The sequence below is a fragment of the Hypoxylon fragiforme genome (genome assembly GCF_022984875.1).
Source record: "Hypoxylon fragiforme strain CBS 206.31 chromosome Unknown GGS25scaffold_5, whole genome shotgun sequence".
NCBI classification, from domain to species: domain Eukaryota; kingdom Fungi; phylum Ascomycota; class Sordariomycetes; order Xylariales; family Hypoxylaceae; genus Hypoxylon; species Hypoxylon fragiforme.
The window spans coordinates 3,337,655-3,354,389 of NW_026054760.1; the positions used below are offsets into that span (position 1 = coordinate 3,337,655).

Sequence of the window (16,735 nt, forward strand, 5' to 3'; positions counted from 1 at the left end):
GTCTTAGAATTAGTGCCTTTTTAGATGTTGTAAAAGTTGAAAATTTTCAGGTTGAAAAGATGAGACTCGAAAGTTCAAATAATCAGGTGGGCCCCTGTCAGTCATGTGGCCAATTGCAGCTCGCTAAATTCCGGATTTTCGTGTCACCGAGCCACATTTCGGGTGGACTTTATAGCGGGGCACTAGGCCTAAAATGGGGGGAGTTTGAGGTGATCTACAGGGGGGCACTTGGGTTCATCTACCTCCTGGGGCATAGCCAAGCCCCGTCAAGCCAGCAACAAAACGACCGACGCCATCGCCGCGACTCCACAATGAAGCCGATATCACCGAGTCGAAAAAAAGCCCCGGGTTTTTTTCATAGTACCATTGGTTTCCATCCCCCCCTAATTTCTAGACCATGCAATTAGAATCGGTCAATTTTCTTCCATTCTTCCCGAAACGACCTCTTTTTGCAGTATCTCTCCCCTTCCTGCATCCCTTACACTCCGCCCCCCCCCCATTCCCATCCTCTCCGTTTCTAGCGGACCGACCGGTGTGAAGCACCCCATCTGGGGTGGAAGCATTCTGTCAGCGAATAAAAGCTTGTGTGGGGTTTTTCCCTCGTCTCCTCGTTCTCGCTCTGGAGATGGGGTGACCTGGGGCATAGATGATAGTATGGGGAAATAAGAGGCGAAAGCCTGTTCCCTCTTCTTGCCTCGGTGCTAATAACCATAGTCACCGCCTAATACGCCGTACGTACTCCGTGCTTTCCTTCCTCCTTCTTAGTCCGACGATACGAATGCGCGTTGCCAGCTAGAGGAGGAGCACAATGATAGCTCAAATTTAGCTGTCGTAGGTAGGATCTCATAACCGAGCTCGCCATGTACGCATTACGCACCAAGTGCATGACATGATGCTGCTGTAACGGATTAGACCGAGTAGCATGTGACGGGGAAGAAGACACCGAACAGGTTTCGCTTGCTCTTTTTTAGTTGCAAGCTACATAGGATTGCGTCAAAAAGCCGTGACTCAGTGCCGTAAAACAATCAACAGTGAAAAACTCACGACAGCTTCTTTTCAAAAGCAAACAAAAAGAGAGTATAATACAACATAGCTAAGATCCAATTACCTAAGGTACCTGGTTTTCCACGGTGGCCGTGGGGGTTAGTTGTAAGTGACTGTTGCATGACGCGTGTTACATGTCGGGATGGACACGACTTTCCCAAGATGCAGAAATCTCCCCCGTGTTCCCGGAAACGACGAAAGATTTTCTGCAAGGCCTAATTGGCACTAATCAGCTTAGACCGGGTTTAGCTCTTGGCTCCGTGGGCCCCAAGGGGATGGGCGCTCAGAGAGAAGCCTGGGGTGCTCTAGACAATCTAGACATTTTGCGGGTTGCCCCCGTGCCCACCCCGTGGAGACGCGTACTAAAGTCCTGGCTACAGTAACTACACCCAGGTGTCTAGCCGGGTCTGTAAAGTGGAATTCTGGTTGCTAGGTCGAGTTAAATTGATGAATTTTGATATTGTCCGGGGCGCGGAGGTGGGTCGTCAGGAGATCTGGGTATGGTCCCTGAACCGAAGCATTGGAACAGCACACCCTCGTGTGTAAGGTTTCTTTCCCTTAGTGTATGCACATGGCATACTGTGTGTATACCTTATATATACCTGCTCGCATACTACCGCACCCTCAGGCATATATAAAAACCCATTGGTATATAAACATATTCATCCTTCCCTTGTGCTCCATTACTCACTCCTCCGTCATCACCACTTTCAATTTATCTAACCACTTCCCCAAAAGTGTGTGGCCGCTCCCCCCAATTTCCTATTTATATCGAGGACAATCAAGGGTTTTTATTACTTGACCACCATTAACAAATAATTACCGCCTCGACTCAGATCGACCCAGGCTCAACTTCCTTACTACTCATTGCTGTCCGAAAAAAAAAACACCTTCGACATGGCTGGTGGTGCTGTCGTTGTCCAGGGCTCGCCCGACCCTAACCGGGTCGAAGCTCCTGTCACCATCAAGGCATACTGCATGTGTGCTTTTGCCGCGTTCGGCGGTATCTTCTTCGGCTATGACAGTGGTTACATCAACGGTGTGATGGGAATGTCCTACTTCATCCAGCAAATCGAGGGTCCCGGCGCAACTGCCCTCACCGGTGACCACAAGTCGCTCATCACTTCTATCCTGTCCGCTGGTACTTTCTTCGGTAAGATCAAGTCACTTGCGCTCTACTTCCATGCGCTTTAAGCTAATTGATTGAAATAGGTGCTCTAATTGCTGGTGATCTTGCCGATTGGACTGGACGTCGTACTACCATCGTCGGAGGCTGCATCATGTTCCTCATCGGTGTCGCTCTACAGACTGCCTCCGCCGGTCTATCTCTCATCGTAGCTGGCCGTCTCGTCGCCGGATTCGGTGTCGGTGCCGTTTCCGCCATCCTTATCCTGTACATGTCGGAAATCGCACCTCGCAAAGTCCGTGGTGCTCTCGTTTCCGGATACCAATGTATGTACCTTACTCTCTTTGAAGCTGCATATGTGACCCCAGCAAGGATTATTACTAACTTCATCAACCACAGTCTGCGTCACCGTCGGTCTTCTTCTCGCCTCAGCTATTGACTACGCCACCCAGGACCGACAGGACAGCGGCTCCTACCGAATCCCCATCGGCCTCCAGATGCTGTGGGCCATCATCCTCGGCGTCGGTCTGTGCCTCCTCCCCGAGTCCCCGCGATACTTCGTCAAGAAGGGCAACCTCGACAGGGCTGCCAGCGCCCTCGCCCGCCTCCGCGGCCAGTCCGTCGAGTCCGAGCTCATCCAGGACGAGCTCGCCGAGATCATCGCCAACCACGAGTACGAGCTCTCCGTCGTCCCCGAGGGCGGGTACTGGGCCACCTGGCTCACCTGCTTCAGCGGCTCCATCTGGAAGAGCAGCAGCAACCTGCGCCGAACCATCCTCGGAACCTCGCTGCAGATGTGCCAGCAGTGGACCGGTGTCAACTTCGTCTTCTACTTCGGCACCACCTTCTTCAAGCAGCTCGGCACCATCCAGAACCCGTTCTTGATCTCGCTCATCACGACCCTCGTCAACGTCTGCTCGACCCCGATCTCGTTCTGGAGTATGGAGAGAGTCGGCCGCCGCCCCCTGCTCATCTGGGGTGCGCTCGGCATGGTCATCTGCCAGTTCATCGTCGCCATCATTGGTACCGTCACTAGCTCCGACAGCGCTGTCAAGGCCATGATCGCCTTCATCTGCATCTACATCTTCTTCTTCGCTAGCACCTGGGGCCCGTAAGTTTCTTCCCCTTCCCCTCCCCACTCTCTTCTCCTCTTATACTAACAACCCCTACAGCGGAGCCTGGGTCGTAATCGGCGAGATCTACCCCCTGCCCATGCGCGCCCGCGGCGTCGCCCTCTCGACCGCCAGCAACTGGCTCTGGAACTGCATCATCGCCGTCATCACGCCGTACATGGTCGACGAGGACAAGGGCAACCTCGGCGCCAAGGTCTTCTACATCTGGGGCGCGCTCTGCACCACCTGCTTCGTCTACGCGTATCTCCTCATCCCCGAGACCAAGGGCCTGACCCTCGAGCAGGTCGACCGCATGCTCGAGGAGACGACGCCCCGCACCTCGGCCAAGTGGGTCCCGCACTCCACGTACGCTGCGGACATGGGATTCACGGATAAGGCGGCGGTTACGAATGTCGAGAACACGACGAAGGAGGAGGTCGTTTAAGAGAAAACGAGCTTCCCTAGCCCCTACTCCTGTTCCTACGATACCCCCTACATTACTCTACGATACCTCCCCCAACCAAAAGAAAAAAAAAGAACGAAAAAACAGCTAGCTATATCTGCCCACGCACTAATGAAGCGCGGGAGACGGAAAAGATGCAGACGGAAAAAGGGCAAGCTCCGGATAACGAGCTTGGCTGACTGCATCATGGCCTGCCCAGCTGGCTAACATATATAGGTACCGTGGCATCGGCTTCGGTACACACACACTTACGCGTTGATTTACGATGGCCTTGACGATTAATTGAAACATTTACATAATGATTTTGAGATGAGATGTGTGTGTATTTGTTGGTGATTGTGATGTATGAGTATTATGTATATGATATGATTATTGTGAGTGATGTAAGTGAGAGTGATGTGAATGATATCTATAGATAGATAGATACAAAGCAGCTTCGCAGATCTTGTGTGCTTGATTTTCGATGTGGGAAAGACTGTCTGTCCTCCTTGATATGTGACCGTGTCGCCCTTGTGTTGGAAACCGTACCATCTTGTTCTTGATACTAACGCGGATTTTAGATTGCGAGTTAGAGATAGTCGTGGTAAGATGCCAGCGACTTGGAAGGTTAACCGAGTGATCGTTAGTGACTGACGCCTTTTTTTATATACAAATCTATGAAGTTCTTCACGACCTGCCTACTCTACCTACCTACCTACCTAGTTCAGTCTAGGCTGCTAGACCTTTGGAGATATATAGGTATGTTTCTCGCGTGACGGTGTTTCAGAGCATGTTATATAGATCACCAAGCCTATAAACGGGAGTGGCAGGTATCTACTTATCGGATTATCTATAGGATTATATTCGTTTGTCTACGAGGAACTCCCACTCTTACCAAGGGTGATACCCCCCCTTTTCGACTCCACAATCCACGAGAGGCCCTATGAAAATCATATACTCAGCTAATGGGATACCTACGTGCCCGTGCCCTGGGCAGGTAGGTATCCCATTCCTAGGTAAGCGGGTTCGATGATCAACGCTAGGTACTTACATGCGGCGCTAGACATAGATACAGAAGAGACAGACACCGACACAGACAACCCTGGTGCCTGAAAGCAAAATGCGACGCATGCCCACGCGGGTTATACCTCGTTACGCCGGAAACAGGTCGCCCGAGCATTCTTCGCGCGGGACGGTTCTCTTTTTTTATCATCTATCCCCTACCTAGGTACCTTAGGTATCCAACTATCTACCTTCCCTTCCCCCCTTTTCTAAGGAAGAGGCGAGGTAGATCGCTACTTACATATATCCAGATGAAAAAAAAAAAAAAGGCTGTTGGGCAGGCGGTATTTGTCATATCATGGCTGTTGTTACCTTCCTATCCCCATACGTTACTATATACGTACCTAAGTACCTAGTGCTTAGTCTCGTCGCCGTTGAAGATCAGCCCTTTGCGGGATAGGGGGGCTCGGACTCGTTCCAATCGCCTCACAACCTCCCCCTCCCCCTTCCTTCCCTATGTCTGAAGACAAGTACTAGGTACGTACACTAGGCTAGATAGATAGGTATGCCGATACCTAGGTAGTGTCCAACAACCCAAGAATCTCGGTAGCGAAAAGTTGAATCTTTCTAGAACCCCCGGGGTGTCAGGGGGGGAGACAGGAGAAGGGGGGGCGCTGTTTACGAGAACGTATCCGCCCCTCTCTCTCTCTACCTACATACCTACTACTTCTCCAGAAACCACCTGCGGTGCAGGGATGCCATCCCCGCGCGGAGAACGTATGGCCTCGTGACGCGATGGAGTGGAGTGGTCAGATCTACTTTACCTGCATAGATACTAGGCAGGTAGCATCTGGGTGCTTGTCTGCAAGGCCATGCTACTAGTCCCGTATAAGGAAGGAATAGCTCATGGAACTCGGTTCCGCGATCGAGGAGGAGGAGGTGGAGGTGGTGGTAGCGGTGCTTACCTACCTGCTTTCTGGACATTCGACCAACAGCCACCTATCTAAGTAGTGGAGCGGCGCCCAGGAGGAGCTCGAAGAATCCGAGGGACACATGATGAGCTGGGGAGGATCATCTACGACAACTAACAACCATCTGACTTCGAGTCGCGAAGCCCCTCGTATTAGCCGGCGGTAGTCTTGTAGCTGAACTTTGTCTCCGGCATTTCCTAAAGTGGGTTGGCGAACCTATTGGGTAGGCACGGGATATCTACCGTCGGCTTAGCAAAGGAAATGGTAGCTTGAGCAGTTTAGCCTTGCTGGCTGGTTTCCTAGGGGTGGGTGTGTGGAAAGGAAGATAGATAGGTAGGTAGGAAGGTAGGTAGGAATGCTATATGGTGGATAGCATCGGGAATAAGGGCTAGCCAGGTACCTAGGTAGGCTAGGGTGGCCGGCAGTGAGGTGTGGGTTTTCTCTTGACTTGGAGGAGTGTCTATCATGGCTTCATGTAAATCAGCTGAGATTAGTTAGGCGACATCGATGCTGCTGATCGTAAAGGCATGGCGAGCCGTCCTCTTCCTGATAATGTTGAATAGGGGGTGGGGGTTGGCATGATATATTATTAGACATGGTAGAGCATACCCAATTTGTAGTACTTATATGGAAAGCTTGAGGTTAGAAGCCGGGGGGATGGAGATATATCTCTGTGATATTCCTAATTGTTCATGTGTTGTAAACCATGTCGCCCCAGTCCCTAAAATGGCAGATACCTACTACCTAGATACAAGAGTTTGGAACACTATGGAATGTCCTCACAGCAGCTGAGGATATATTTCTATGGGATAAAAAGTACCTAAGACGCTTGAGAGAACTCTGAATCATCGAAGGCATGGCCCAATACATCTATTACTAGGATGTCGTGTCTATCATGGCATTCTAGTTAAGCACATGGATGGATCCTGATAATAAGTACATAGTAGTGAAAAAGTAAAACACGTAGATACCTTCAAGGTAGACTCTTGTAGCTTACCATGTGGAAGACTTCCATTGGCAATGATAGGAGGTTTCATCGATGCTGATTGGCGAAGTAGTCGATGGGAATCATGGTTGCCTAGCTAAAAAGATGGCCTTGATAACTCCTTATGCTAGTCTCATTGTGTAGAGATTCAGCTGTCAGTTTTCCATTCATACATGGGTATGCCCGCAAGGAACTCATGTTGTTAGCCCATGAAAAATGAACACCTTCAGCCAACGCTATGGTGTACAGCCTAAGACTAGAATACTTTGATACAATAGGTTAGGGCCTAATATGCCCGATCCATCGTATGCTAAGACGCTTCTCTACCAAACAGATTCGTTGGAGTGTTTAGCCGCGGTATCATACCTAGTAGGCGAATTGAACCTGAATACATCCGATCGTGAGTTTCCGCGGCCAACCCAAGTGGCCGTACTCTACATGGGCGGAATTTTCCCATTCAACAATACTTGGTGACCATACTGGAACCTGGGAGGGCGCAAATCTTGCGGTACATTGTAAAATCATTGTGTTTTGAGTCAAGTTACTAGTGACGTTCCCCTGGTTCAGCCCGACGTCATATGAGGCCACTAGCTAGAAGCATTAGGAACATAGCTCGTAGCCAGCACCAAATAATCGACTCATAGAGGCGATGGGCTCGTAAGCTGGCGGCCAATTGTGGCTTATGCTATTCTCGCCCAACTCCTGGAGTTCTTGGGCTTTTCCCCGCACAGTTACCCAGGGGAAATTGTAGCTGTGCGTGGTTTTTGTCGTGAGGGTTGCTACCTACCTAGGTACTAGCCTACTACCCGTGAGGAGGAAGAAGGGGAGGTAATTGAGGCGCCGGGCAATAGAATTTACCATGTGACCTGTAGCGCAACCGTCCTGACCGACGTAGGGGTAGCCTCACATCTGGCCAATCGGCAGGTTTCGTGAGGCGTTTTTGGGCACATATCTATCTACCTATCGTTGTGAATCTGACTTTTTTCGACGTGACAAAAACGATCACATAGTCCAGGATGGGCCTTGCAAACTGGAGGTGCTTGTAAGCCTACAACTTCGTCAATGATGTAAGTGAAGGGTTAAAGTCATCCGTTTCAACCCTAGATCGTCGCCATGGAGGTACATTTTTGGATTGGGCCGGTGCCGAAAGGTTCAATGTTCGTACGGTTCGTACGTACGAAATAGCGCTAAGATGGAAACCCGACAGGTTGGATCACCAAACAGACCACGACCTTTCTGCCTCTTGGACAGTGAATATGCGCGTCGGAAAGACAACTTTTGTCGCTTAGACAACCAGGGGTGAGAGTGAAGCATGACGGAACCGTAAGTACGGTGGGTTGCCGCGCGGGGCTTGAGAGTCTCGGACAGCCGCCAATGTTATTCTTATTCGCGTTGGGGCTGTCTAGCAAGCGACAAAGCCGCCCTAGCTAGGTGAGGTCGGTTCCCGTTCTCCATACCTCATACCCTGACCTCGGGGTCCCGGTGATTAGCTGGAACTCCGGGACGGCTTCCTGCATGGCCCTATCCATAATTTTCGAGACCTAGGATCGTAGTCTCAGAATTGTAAGCAGACATAGGCTACATATGTAGGAATAGGCTAAGCTCAAAATGAGGTGGCTGTTCTTGTACAACGGCTACCCCTGATCACAATGGAATTTGAGGCCGAGAGATGTGAGCCAGATAACTTGGATTTCTCGTCAATATGTTACAGACGACGACAGCAATGTAATTACCGGGGGTGAAAGGGGGGCAGTGGACGACCCGCCGGAGGAAAGGAGAAAGGGGGATATGGGATATGGGGATATGGGATATGGGATATGGGAAAAGGGGGTGAAGGAAGTACCTGATGCATGTACCTTTGTATACATGTACAAGGCCCTAGTAGCACCTACTTCAATTACAAGCAGCAAGGGGAAAAGCTTATTTTGTGGATATAAATGGACCCATGGATATAAAATTTAGGCCGTAAGTATTACGGCTGGCTGCGGATTGATGGTCTTATCGATAACGCATTAGTTTCTTGGTTAGGTGCTAAACAAAACAAACCTTTTTTAGTTATCTTTTTTATCTTTTTATTTTATTTTCCTTTTCTTTTATCCAATTATCTTCTTCTCAATTCTTATTTTGCTGCTCACACTATTCACTCACTCATTCGCTCAACTTACTCACTCACTCATTTCTCATTCATCCATTCGCTCATTCGCTTCCAAGTTCCAACTTTCAACTTCCAAGCTCAACAAGTCTATCCTGCAGGGCGCCGGGAGACATGGATGGGAAACCACACGGAGAAATCAAGATCTAAAGTCGATAAACATCTTAGTAACCGCATACTATGTAATAGTACATCTTACTAATTCATCATCATCATCATCATTCTCGTTCTCATGTCCTGCCCCTCTCGCATCTACATCTGCAAACCTCTCGGAGCGGAAAAGTACCTAACCTACCCTCCTACCTAGTATGTACTAGGCAGGCAAGTACAGCACGGAGTATGTATTGTCACATCCAGCTCAGCCCTACGAGAAATGACTGTTATGGATACATGCTTGACACAGTGGTATCGAACAATACAAATTATATTACCTTAGGTAGGTACTGATTAAAATACGGATCGAACTACCTACTTAGGTAGATTGACGAGAAGAGATCTTGTTGAAACTGTCCCAACCCCAGGTTTTCCACATATTACTACGGTTACTATTACCGCATACCGACATTGCCTACCTACCTACCTATGTAGGTACTTTATTCGCCTACATGCCTACCTAGGCCCTAAAGTCGGTAAGAGGAAAGGTAGGTATATTTTGCTTCATGCTTCAATGTTGAAGTGTCATTGATTTTGAATTATAAAGTATCAACTACGTAAGAACCTACCTACCTACTTAGGCAGGCTATAATGGGGTGACAGACACTCAACCATATCCGCGTCGAGAGGCACGGACTCTTGGAAATCAGTCCACACGTACATCAATGATGCATACCTATCCTTCTACCTACATATCTAGGTACATACACATGTGCAGTACGTTTGAGCTCCCGAGCTCCTACATACATGTATGGACAAGTTGTATGTAGTATACGGCTAATAGCTAAGACAACGACAAGTCCAAACCCGATCACCGATCTCGTAGTTACCAAAATACGCCTCGTCTCGTACATGCGCCTATCTCCAGACATCCAATCGAACGAATGCAGTGTAGCTGAGCCTCGATGGATGAAGTTCGAGGGCTGAAGTCTGAAGCCTGGACATGTCTGGCTCGACTTTCAACGTTAACCAAAGCATTTCTCCATTCTACTCACATCCTACCCACATCCTAGATTCCCTCATGAGCGTAATGGCACCTACATACACTATTTCTAGGGTCCACGTTAGTTTCAGGTTCAAACGGCAATGGCGTCGCATGATCGCCCGACAACCCGTCATGCTAGACGGAATTATGTCCGACGAGAGAGAGTAAAAAAAAACTTTTGCCATTGTGGCGGAATCGCGTGACATGGACAAATCCGGGGAGCCTTGCGAGATGTTGTTGAAGACTTGGCCCCTCCGGGGGGCTTGCAATTATCATCCGCCATTATACGCCTCATCCATGAACTTGCCAGGTACCTAGATTGGCGGACAAGGCGAGCAAGGTAGCTTGTCTGCCGTTAAGATCCTTGTATCAGATCTCTTGAGATGGTTGCTTCCTGCTACGCCTTGGCATAGAGCGGCAGTGAAGATAGTGAACAGCAAACAGTTGAACATTACGCGTTTAGACATTATTTTCCTTACTATGTCGTGTATGCCTTACCTAGGTACCTATCTAGACTTGACCGAGACGGCAGGTCAATAGCAGCGCATCTAGTTGGCGTTGAAACTCCTGACGCCTTAACGCGCTTTAGAAAGAGCGGCCTAACTATTTATATCCTGCTGCACCTCCGCCCACCTCTGTACTAGGTACTTAAGGTAAGGTGGTGAGAGGAGGATCTACGCTAATACTAACTCCAGCGTAGCTCGATCGGCACCCGTCGCATCATATCGTCGCATCATATCATCGCATCATATATCAAGTTCTAGCTTTCCCGTCGCGCAAAACGATATCCCGGTACATGCCTAGCTTTTTTAAAAACGTCTAGCTATCCTACAAGGATTCTTGAAGGGCCGTCTTTCGATCTTTAGGCACATATATACCTAGTCATGTATGCAGCTCGCAAAATGGAGTCAGTGCTAAATACAGCTCAGACATAAGATGCAAACTAATTAGAGTCAATTCTTCAATTGATACCTACCTACATGCCCACGGCTGCACGGTTTCTGACAGGGCTTTGGGGGCGTGGTTTGCATGCATACACTACACGTACCTACGTAGGTAGGGGGGGCCCCTTTTTCTTGGTTCAACGATTCGTCACTTTTAATGTTGTCAGCCCCACCTGTAACAAATTCCAGGTCTTCTAATAAGGGGTCTTCAGGGCTTCAGGGTTCTGTGTAAAGTGGAAGTTGGAGGTGGAAAAGTGGCTTCTTCATCGCCTCACAGAGCAAAAAGCTGGCCTCATGAAACATCCCCAGTCGCTAGAGATTGCCAGGTGCACATGTGGGCTGCTAAAAGGATCTACATAAATAACTAGCAAATACCTGGCATCTCTGAAGCATCGTCAAAGCAAGGCTTAGCAAAGTGAGAGGATGGAAGATTAGGTAGGCAGGTAGGCAGGTAGGTGGGTAGGTAGGTGGGTAGGTGGGTAGGCCACAGGTGAAATCAAGACTCGAGGAGCAGCGTTTTGTGTGACGAAGACACCACATGTGATTCGACGTAGCTACTCAGCAGACGGATACGCGCTTATGGTTACGCAAGCTTACCTAGGCGACTATTTTATTTTAGTTGATATCTAGGACATACATGTAGATATGGGACCTGAGGAAAAGTAGGTAAGCTATGTAGGTAAGGTGGTAGGTATGTAACTCCTAGAACGGTCTGGTGGTGGCTAAAGAGAAAATAGGCACCCTACAATGATTGGTAGACTGTAACATAACCTTATGCAGACGATTGATACCCGAGAATCAACACTTCCCGATCCTCACGGCTACTTGCCTGCCTTATGTCGACAGCACCTCGTGGGGGCTCTCGTACCTTTTTTTTTCCTTTCTTTTTTTTTCCTTTTCTTCTTATACATATAACCATCTCGGCGGGCACAAGCCCCCTGTCATGGCAAGACGAACCGTGCCTCGGCACTTCACGCCACAGGATCGTATTACAGAGTGTTACATCGTAAGCCCATTCCAGGCACTCTTTCGAAAAAGCGCTTTTTATTGTGCAGGTTCATTCAACATTTCTATTTTTGCGGCTCTTGACAACTATGGCACTATGCAAGCATGTAAGTAGGTACTTATTCAGGATCGACTCCTACGCAACTATACTTTAGGCAGGTGACTATCACTTCGCAACCCACTTGGAATCTAAATACATGCCTACCTAGGGCCTACCTAGGGCCTACATATGGTACATATCTGTACATACCTAGAATCCTAACCTATATATTACGTAGTACTGTGGTACAGAGAAATACTTGAAGCAGTTATAGGTAAAGTGAAGTAGACGGCGGAGATTGCCACCCTGCTGTTGGAAGATAGCTCCAGGGCTTTTGCAACGGTTTTCAAACCCAGCTAAGCTGAGCAATCGCCGAAATCCATACTGTCGGGACCTGACTAGGCCAGGCTTTAATTGCTAGTCAGGAACGAAACGAGGAATAATTCCTGCTGTTGTCTCAGATCATTTTGTTCTTCTCTTTCTTCTTCTTTTCCCCTCCAAGAGATCTGCTCTGCGTGACCTTGAGACTTCCCAGGTTGGTTTAGCACCCGCCTTACATCCAATGTCATCCATCCGTCTGTAGGTACCTACATAAGAGGTAGGTACAAGACTGAAAGTGTAATAGTACCTATCTAGTGTATGTACGTATGATGTATGAACAACTTTACATCTCAGCCACACCCACATCTGCCCCCCCTTTTATCTCCTTGAAGAGGAAATCTTCTCTGTCCTTACATACAAGCTTGCCTTACTTTACCATCCTGAAACCAAAATAGAATGACTAGGAGATTTCTTTTAATTACTAAGGTGCAAGATGGGCGTAGTCTCCAAACGTCTTGCGCATGTCACTGCCTATTACCTAGGTACTGACGGTACATATGTAGGTGATTACCTGGAGTCCTTGACAAACGGGAACTTGATGTTTGCATACATACGCTATCCATTTCGTTGTGTTTCAATGTAAGTACATATGGTATTATGGATTGCCATTACTGCTAACCTAGGTATGTAGTAAAAATAAGGTAGGTATTAATAGACAAGGAAACGCGTCCTTTAAAGATCAACATTAAAAACAACGTTGAGAGCATGGAGTTGTGGCATGCTTGCTCAGCCACCCCGTGCTGCAAGACATCGATAGGCCCACAGGTCTGTGTGATAGACGATGGGGGTTAGGGATCAAATCGATGTTGCCAATCACCAACATCGAAGAGCACAGACTTTACTGGGTACTACACATGTAGCCCGTGTACTTCAAAGATGAGGCCCACGGCCCACGGGTACATATAACACAGCACAATATACCTGTATTTTGTGTATTTTGTACCTCCGGAGACGCGACCCGACACGCCGGTATGCAGGTACATCTACTAGATGCGAGACCATCCTTACCATCCTAGCCATGTACTGTATGTACTGTCTATCATGTATAGTTATATCCTTTAGAATTACAATTGTGATGGGATCTGGAAATGATCACGCCCAATCCGCCAAGTCCAAACCCCTCCACCTCCATCCATCCATCCATCCACCCATTCATTCATCCATCGCATACTCATACCTCATACCCTAATACCTTATACGCATCAAATCACTTTTGGGACCTAACCTTTCTTCTTTTTAACCACTAAGGGAAAAGGAGACAAGGGAAAATGGGCAATAAACAAGTGTCGTGTCTAATATTGCCCCAACCATGGGAACAAAACGATGTCGTTTCTGCATCAACCCACCAGCACCAGCACCAGCACCAGCACCAGTGCCAGCCCAACCCCGCGATGGGGCAAGAATAGAGGTTCAAGATGACCTTCTGCCGAGGTAGTTGTACTAAAGTTGAAGTAATGTAGTATTTACAGCAGTTGATGCATATAATAGTTTGCAGTGCGAGTCCACAGTGTCGGGCCGTGAAGTTTCTTCTCCTTCTATGCACTTCTTTCTCTTCTTCTTCTTCTTCTTCTGCAGCTGGAGGTATGTGTGTATAGAACCTTTGATGAACTGTAGACATCTACGGTTGTCGGTTATGACTTTGCAAGTTACGCAAAACTGCTCACCGGATGTTTCTCGCTCCCAGCTCCCAACTCTTCTGTATCCCGCTGGCATGAGACAACCTGTTCCATGACGATGGTCTCTCATGGAATGAAAGGGCTCTCGCGTGACTCCACATCTCCCACTTTCATTCTCAGAACTCATCTCATGTGGCCATAATCTCTCATCGATCATCCAACATATGGCATGGCTAACCTAGGTGTTATGTACCCAACGTCCCTGATCCCCGAGTTTGCGATTTGTTCACTGGGGAGCCCAGAATCCTTCTTGGCATACTTTGGTGTCGGCCGTTTTAAGATTCTATTTTGTCCCTTTTTTCTTTCTTTCTTTGGCCGGTAAGTATTATTGGTTAGGTAGGCAAAGGAGGTAAGTAAAAGTATCGTATCTGCAAAGAGAAGAAGAAGAAGAAGAAGAAGAAGAAGAAGAAGAAGAAAAATCAAATCTCATCGCGCCATCCTTACGCCCATCCCAGCAGAGACCCACGTCGTCGCCCAGCCAGCCTCCCCTGATGAAACCACGGGTTGATATCCTTGCCGCAGAGCCTTTTCCCACGCTAGAGGCTTGCCCTCCGTTCCTTATGCCACATACATACCTCCCTACTACGTACAAATAGCCTAGCCAAATCGGTCAGCAAACTTTTTTGATGTCTATTCTAGATTTTTTGGGGGTACTAATGTATCATCTAATGGCGTCAAAGGCGCCAACGGGGATCTCTCCAGACCCTTCACACATTTCACTTCATCCCCTAGTCCTTGTCGACTTCTCTTCCACTTTCCCACTTTTCACTTTCCAACGTTCTTAAGTTGAAATCTCTACACTAATACACTAATTTACCTACCTATCCCCTGTGAGTCTCTCCACATAGATCACCCAGATCACCCTTCCCCCCCTCCTCTCTGTATCTCTTTGGTTTGCGGCTCCTTCTAGCAGCAGCTCGCAATCTCAAGAGATCAGAACTGCATTGCTACCTCAACTGCCTACCTAGCTACATATATACATACATACATACCATGACTACATAGTCGTACTAGGTACTACATACTAGGTAGGTAGGTACCGTGGACCTGACTTTCTCTACCGTTGCACCAAGCCCCACAGGTTGTTGTATAGGTAACACATTATCAGCCTACGGCTCATTCGGGGCCGATTTCCACAAACCCCAACACCTGTTCGGACGGGCCCTTGGGCTTTTTAGCCATCTAGCGCGTACTTCTTCTTCTTCTTTTTTTGTTTGCCCACTCGTAGTTGGGTTTGGCCCGCCCCTACATAATTATTTCTGAAGCTGGTGTATGTAGTTAGTCTTATTTTGAAAGTGCCTTTCATGCCTCCGTAGGTAGCATGCAAAGAAGAAGGAGGAAAAAATATCCACATCACAACCCCCAAAATATTTCTATTACCTCCAGGGCTACCTACATGCCTACATGTCAAATTTGCACTTGCAGCAGCATTTCTTAATGTTACATAAACAGTGTGGGTGTGTGTAGGTGTGTATGTGGTATGTCTATAATCGCGTTCAGTGCAATACATACCTACATACCTACATCTACATACATCAGTCAGCCAGCACGTTGCTATAAGCATCAATGTCTAGCAGGATTCTCGTTGTGCGCCCACCACATCGACCTAGTATAGGCATCAAAACGCGGGACAATGACAGGTACTCTGCATTTCAACATCGATCCTGGCTATTGTCTGTGCGAGGGGTACATACACAGTTGTACCGCTTTTTCTATTTTATTTTATTTTATTTTATTTCTTTCGGCAAGGAAGATCTCTTGTGGGAGGATCTTCCCTTGGTCCCCTGTTGCCACCACCGTCCAGGGCAAGCATTCAACAACCCCTTGCTCGCTCAACTGCTGCTTGGCCCACATTATTCGCAGGCTTACTTCCCTACCGATTCGGATACGATCCTCCTCCCAAGCATTTCTGTACATCTGTACATTTTACCTTACATGTAGTAGTATAAGGCATGTATGTATGTATTGTACAGTATTTCGTAGGCATGTACCTGTCTGGTGGCATGTAGCCCTGGAGGTAGATAGGTAGGTAGTAGACATGTAGGCAGTATGTGCTGGACTTGGTCCAGTCCTTCAGGCCATCCATCCCCGCAGACATCGAGGACCACACCCACCCAGCAACGTTGATCTTCCCATTGGCGTGGACCTTCACTAGTCTCATCAACGGTCATGCGTTCATCCGCAAAGTCTACGCTGAGCTAATGTACTGAAAGGACCAATTGCCAACACCCAGATGTCCCAGCCGAGATGCTCTGGTTTATTTTCCCTCTCCTGTTCTGACCTGTCCTATCCTGTTCTGTCTCGTCTTCTCTCCGAAGGGCCACGCTTACCGCTGGTACCTCCAGTTCAACTGCCCGCTGTGGCATAGGCTCAAATGCTATCCTTGTGTTGAAGCAAGTGCTTGTACATGTATGTCTACATGTAAGTAGATAGGTTAGATACATACCCAGACAGAGAGAGAAAGAGAAAAAGAGAAAGCAAGAGAGGTAGACAGTATCCATGGTGTAAATTAAGTCTCATTATCCTATCCTAGATGTATCGGATCTCTTCCTCTCTTTGTTTCGTTTCGTCTAGACCTGCTGCTTCGTCGAGGGCATTTAACCTAGGATTCCCAAATCTTATACGCTTCCAAGCTAAAGTCTGTGTCTGACAGTCTAGCGGCTGTCTTCCCGCAGTTACTACTCTTCTATTTGACGTTTCCGGTTGGGGTCTATTAC

The 16,735-nt window shown here is 48.1% G+C and overlaps 2 protein-coding genes across 2 annotated transcripts; one reads left to right on the plus strand and one right to left on the minus strand.

The window, feature by feature from the left end:
- The first annotated feature begins 1,684 nt into the window (after positions 1 to 1,684).
- On the plus strand, positions 1,685 to 4,195 carry GGS25DRAFT_299189 (general substrate transporter). The gene is made up of 4 exons (XM_049257637.1): positions 1,685 to 2,197; positions 2,257 to 2,496; positions 2,570 to 3,281; positions 3,343 to 4,195. The coding sequence occupies exons 1-4, from the start codon at positions 1,942 to 1,944 to the stop codon at positions 3,725 to 3,727; spliced, it is 1,593 nt and encodes a 530-aa protein (XP_049117137.1). The 5' UTR covers positions 1,685 to 1,941; the 3' UTR covers positions 3,728 to 4,195.
- Positions 4,196 to 13,679: 9,484 nt separating this feature from the next.
- Positions 13,680 to 14,072, minus strand: GGS25DRAFT_522174 (uncharacterized protein; the record flags this gene model as incomplete). The annotated part of the gene is made up of 3 exons (XM_049264174.1): positions 13,680 to 13,782; positions 13,886 to 13,917; positions 14,007 to 14,072. The coding sequence occupies 3 exons, from the start codon at positions 14,070 to 14,072 to the stop codon at positions 13,680 to 13,682; spliced, it is 201 nt and encodes a 66-aa protein (XP_049117138.1).
- Positions 14,073 to 16,735: the final 2,663 nt, after the last annotated feature.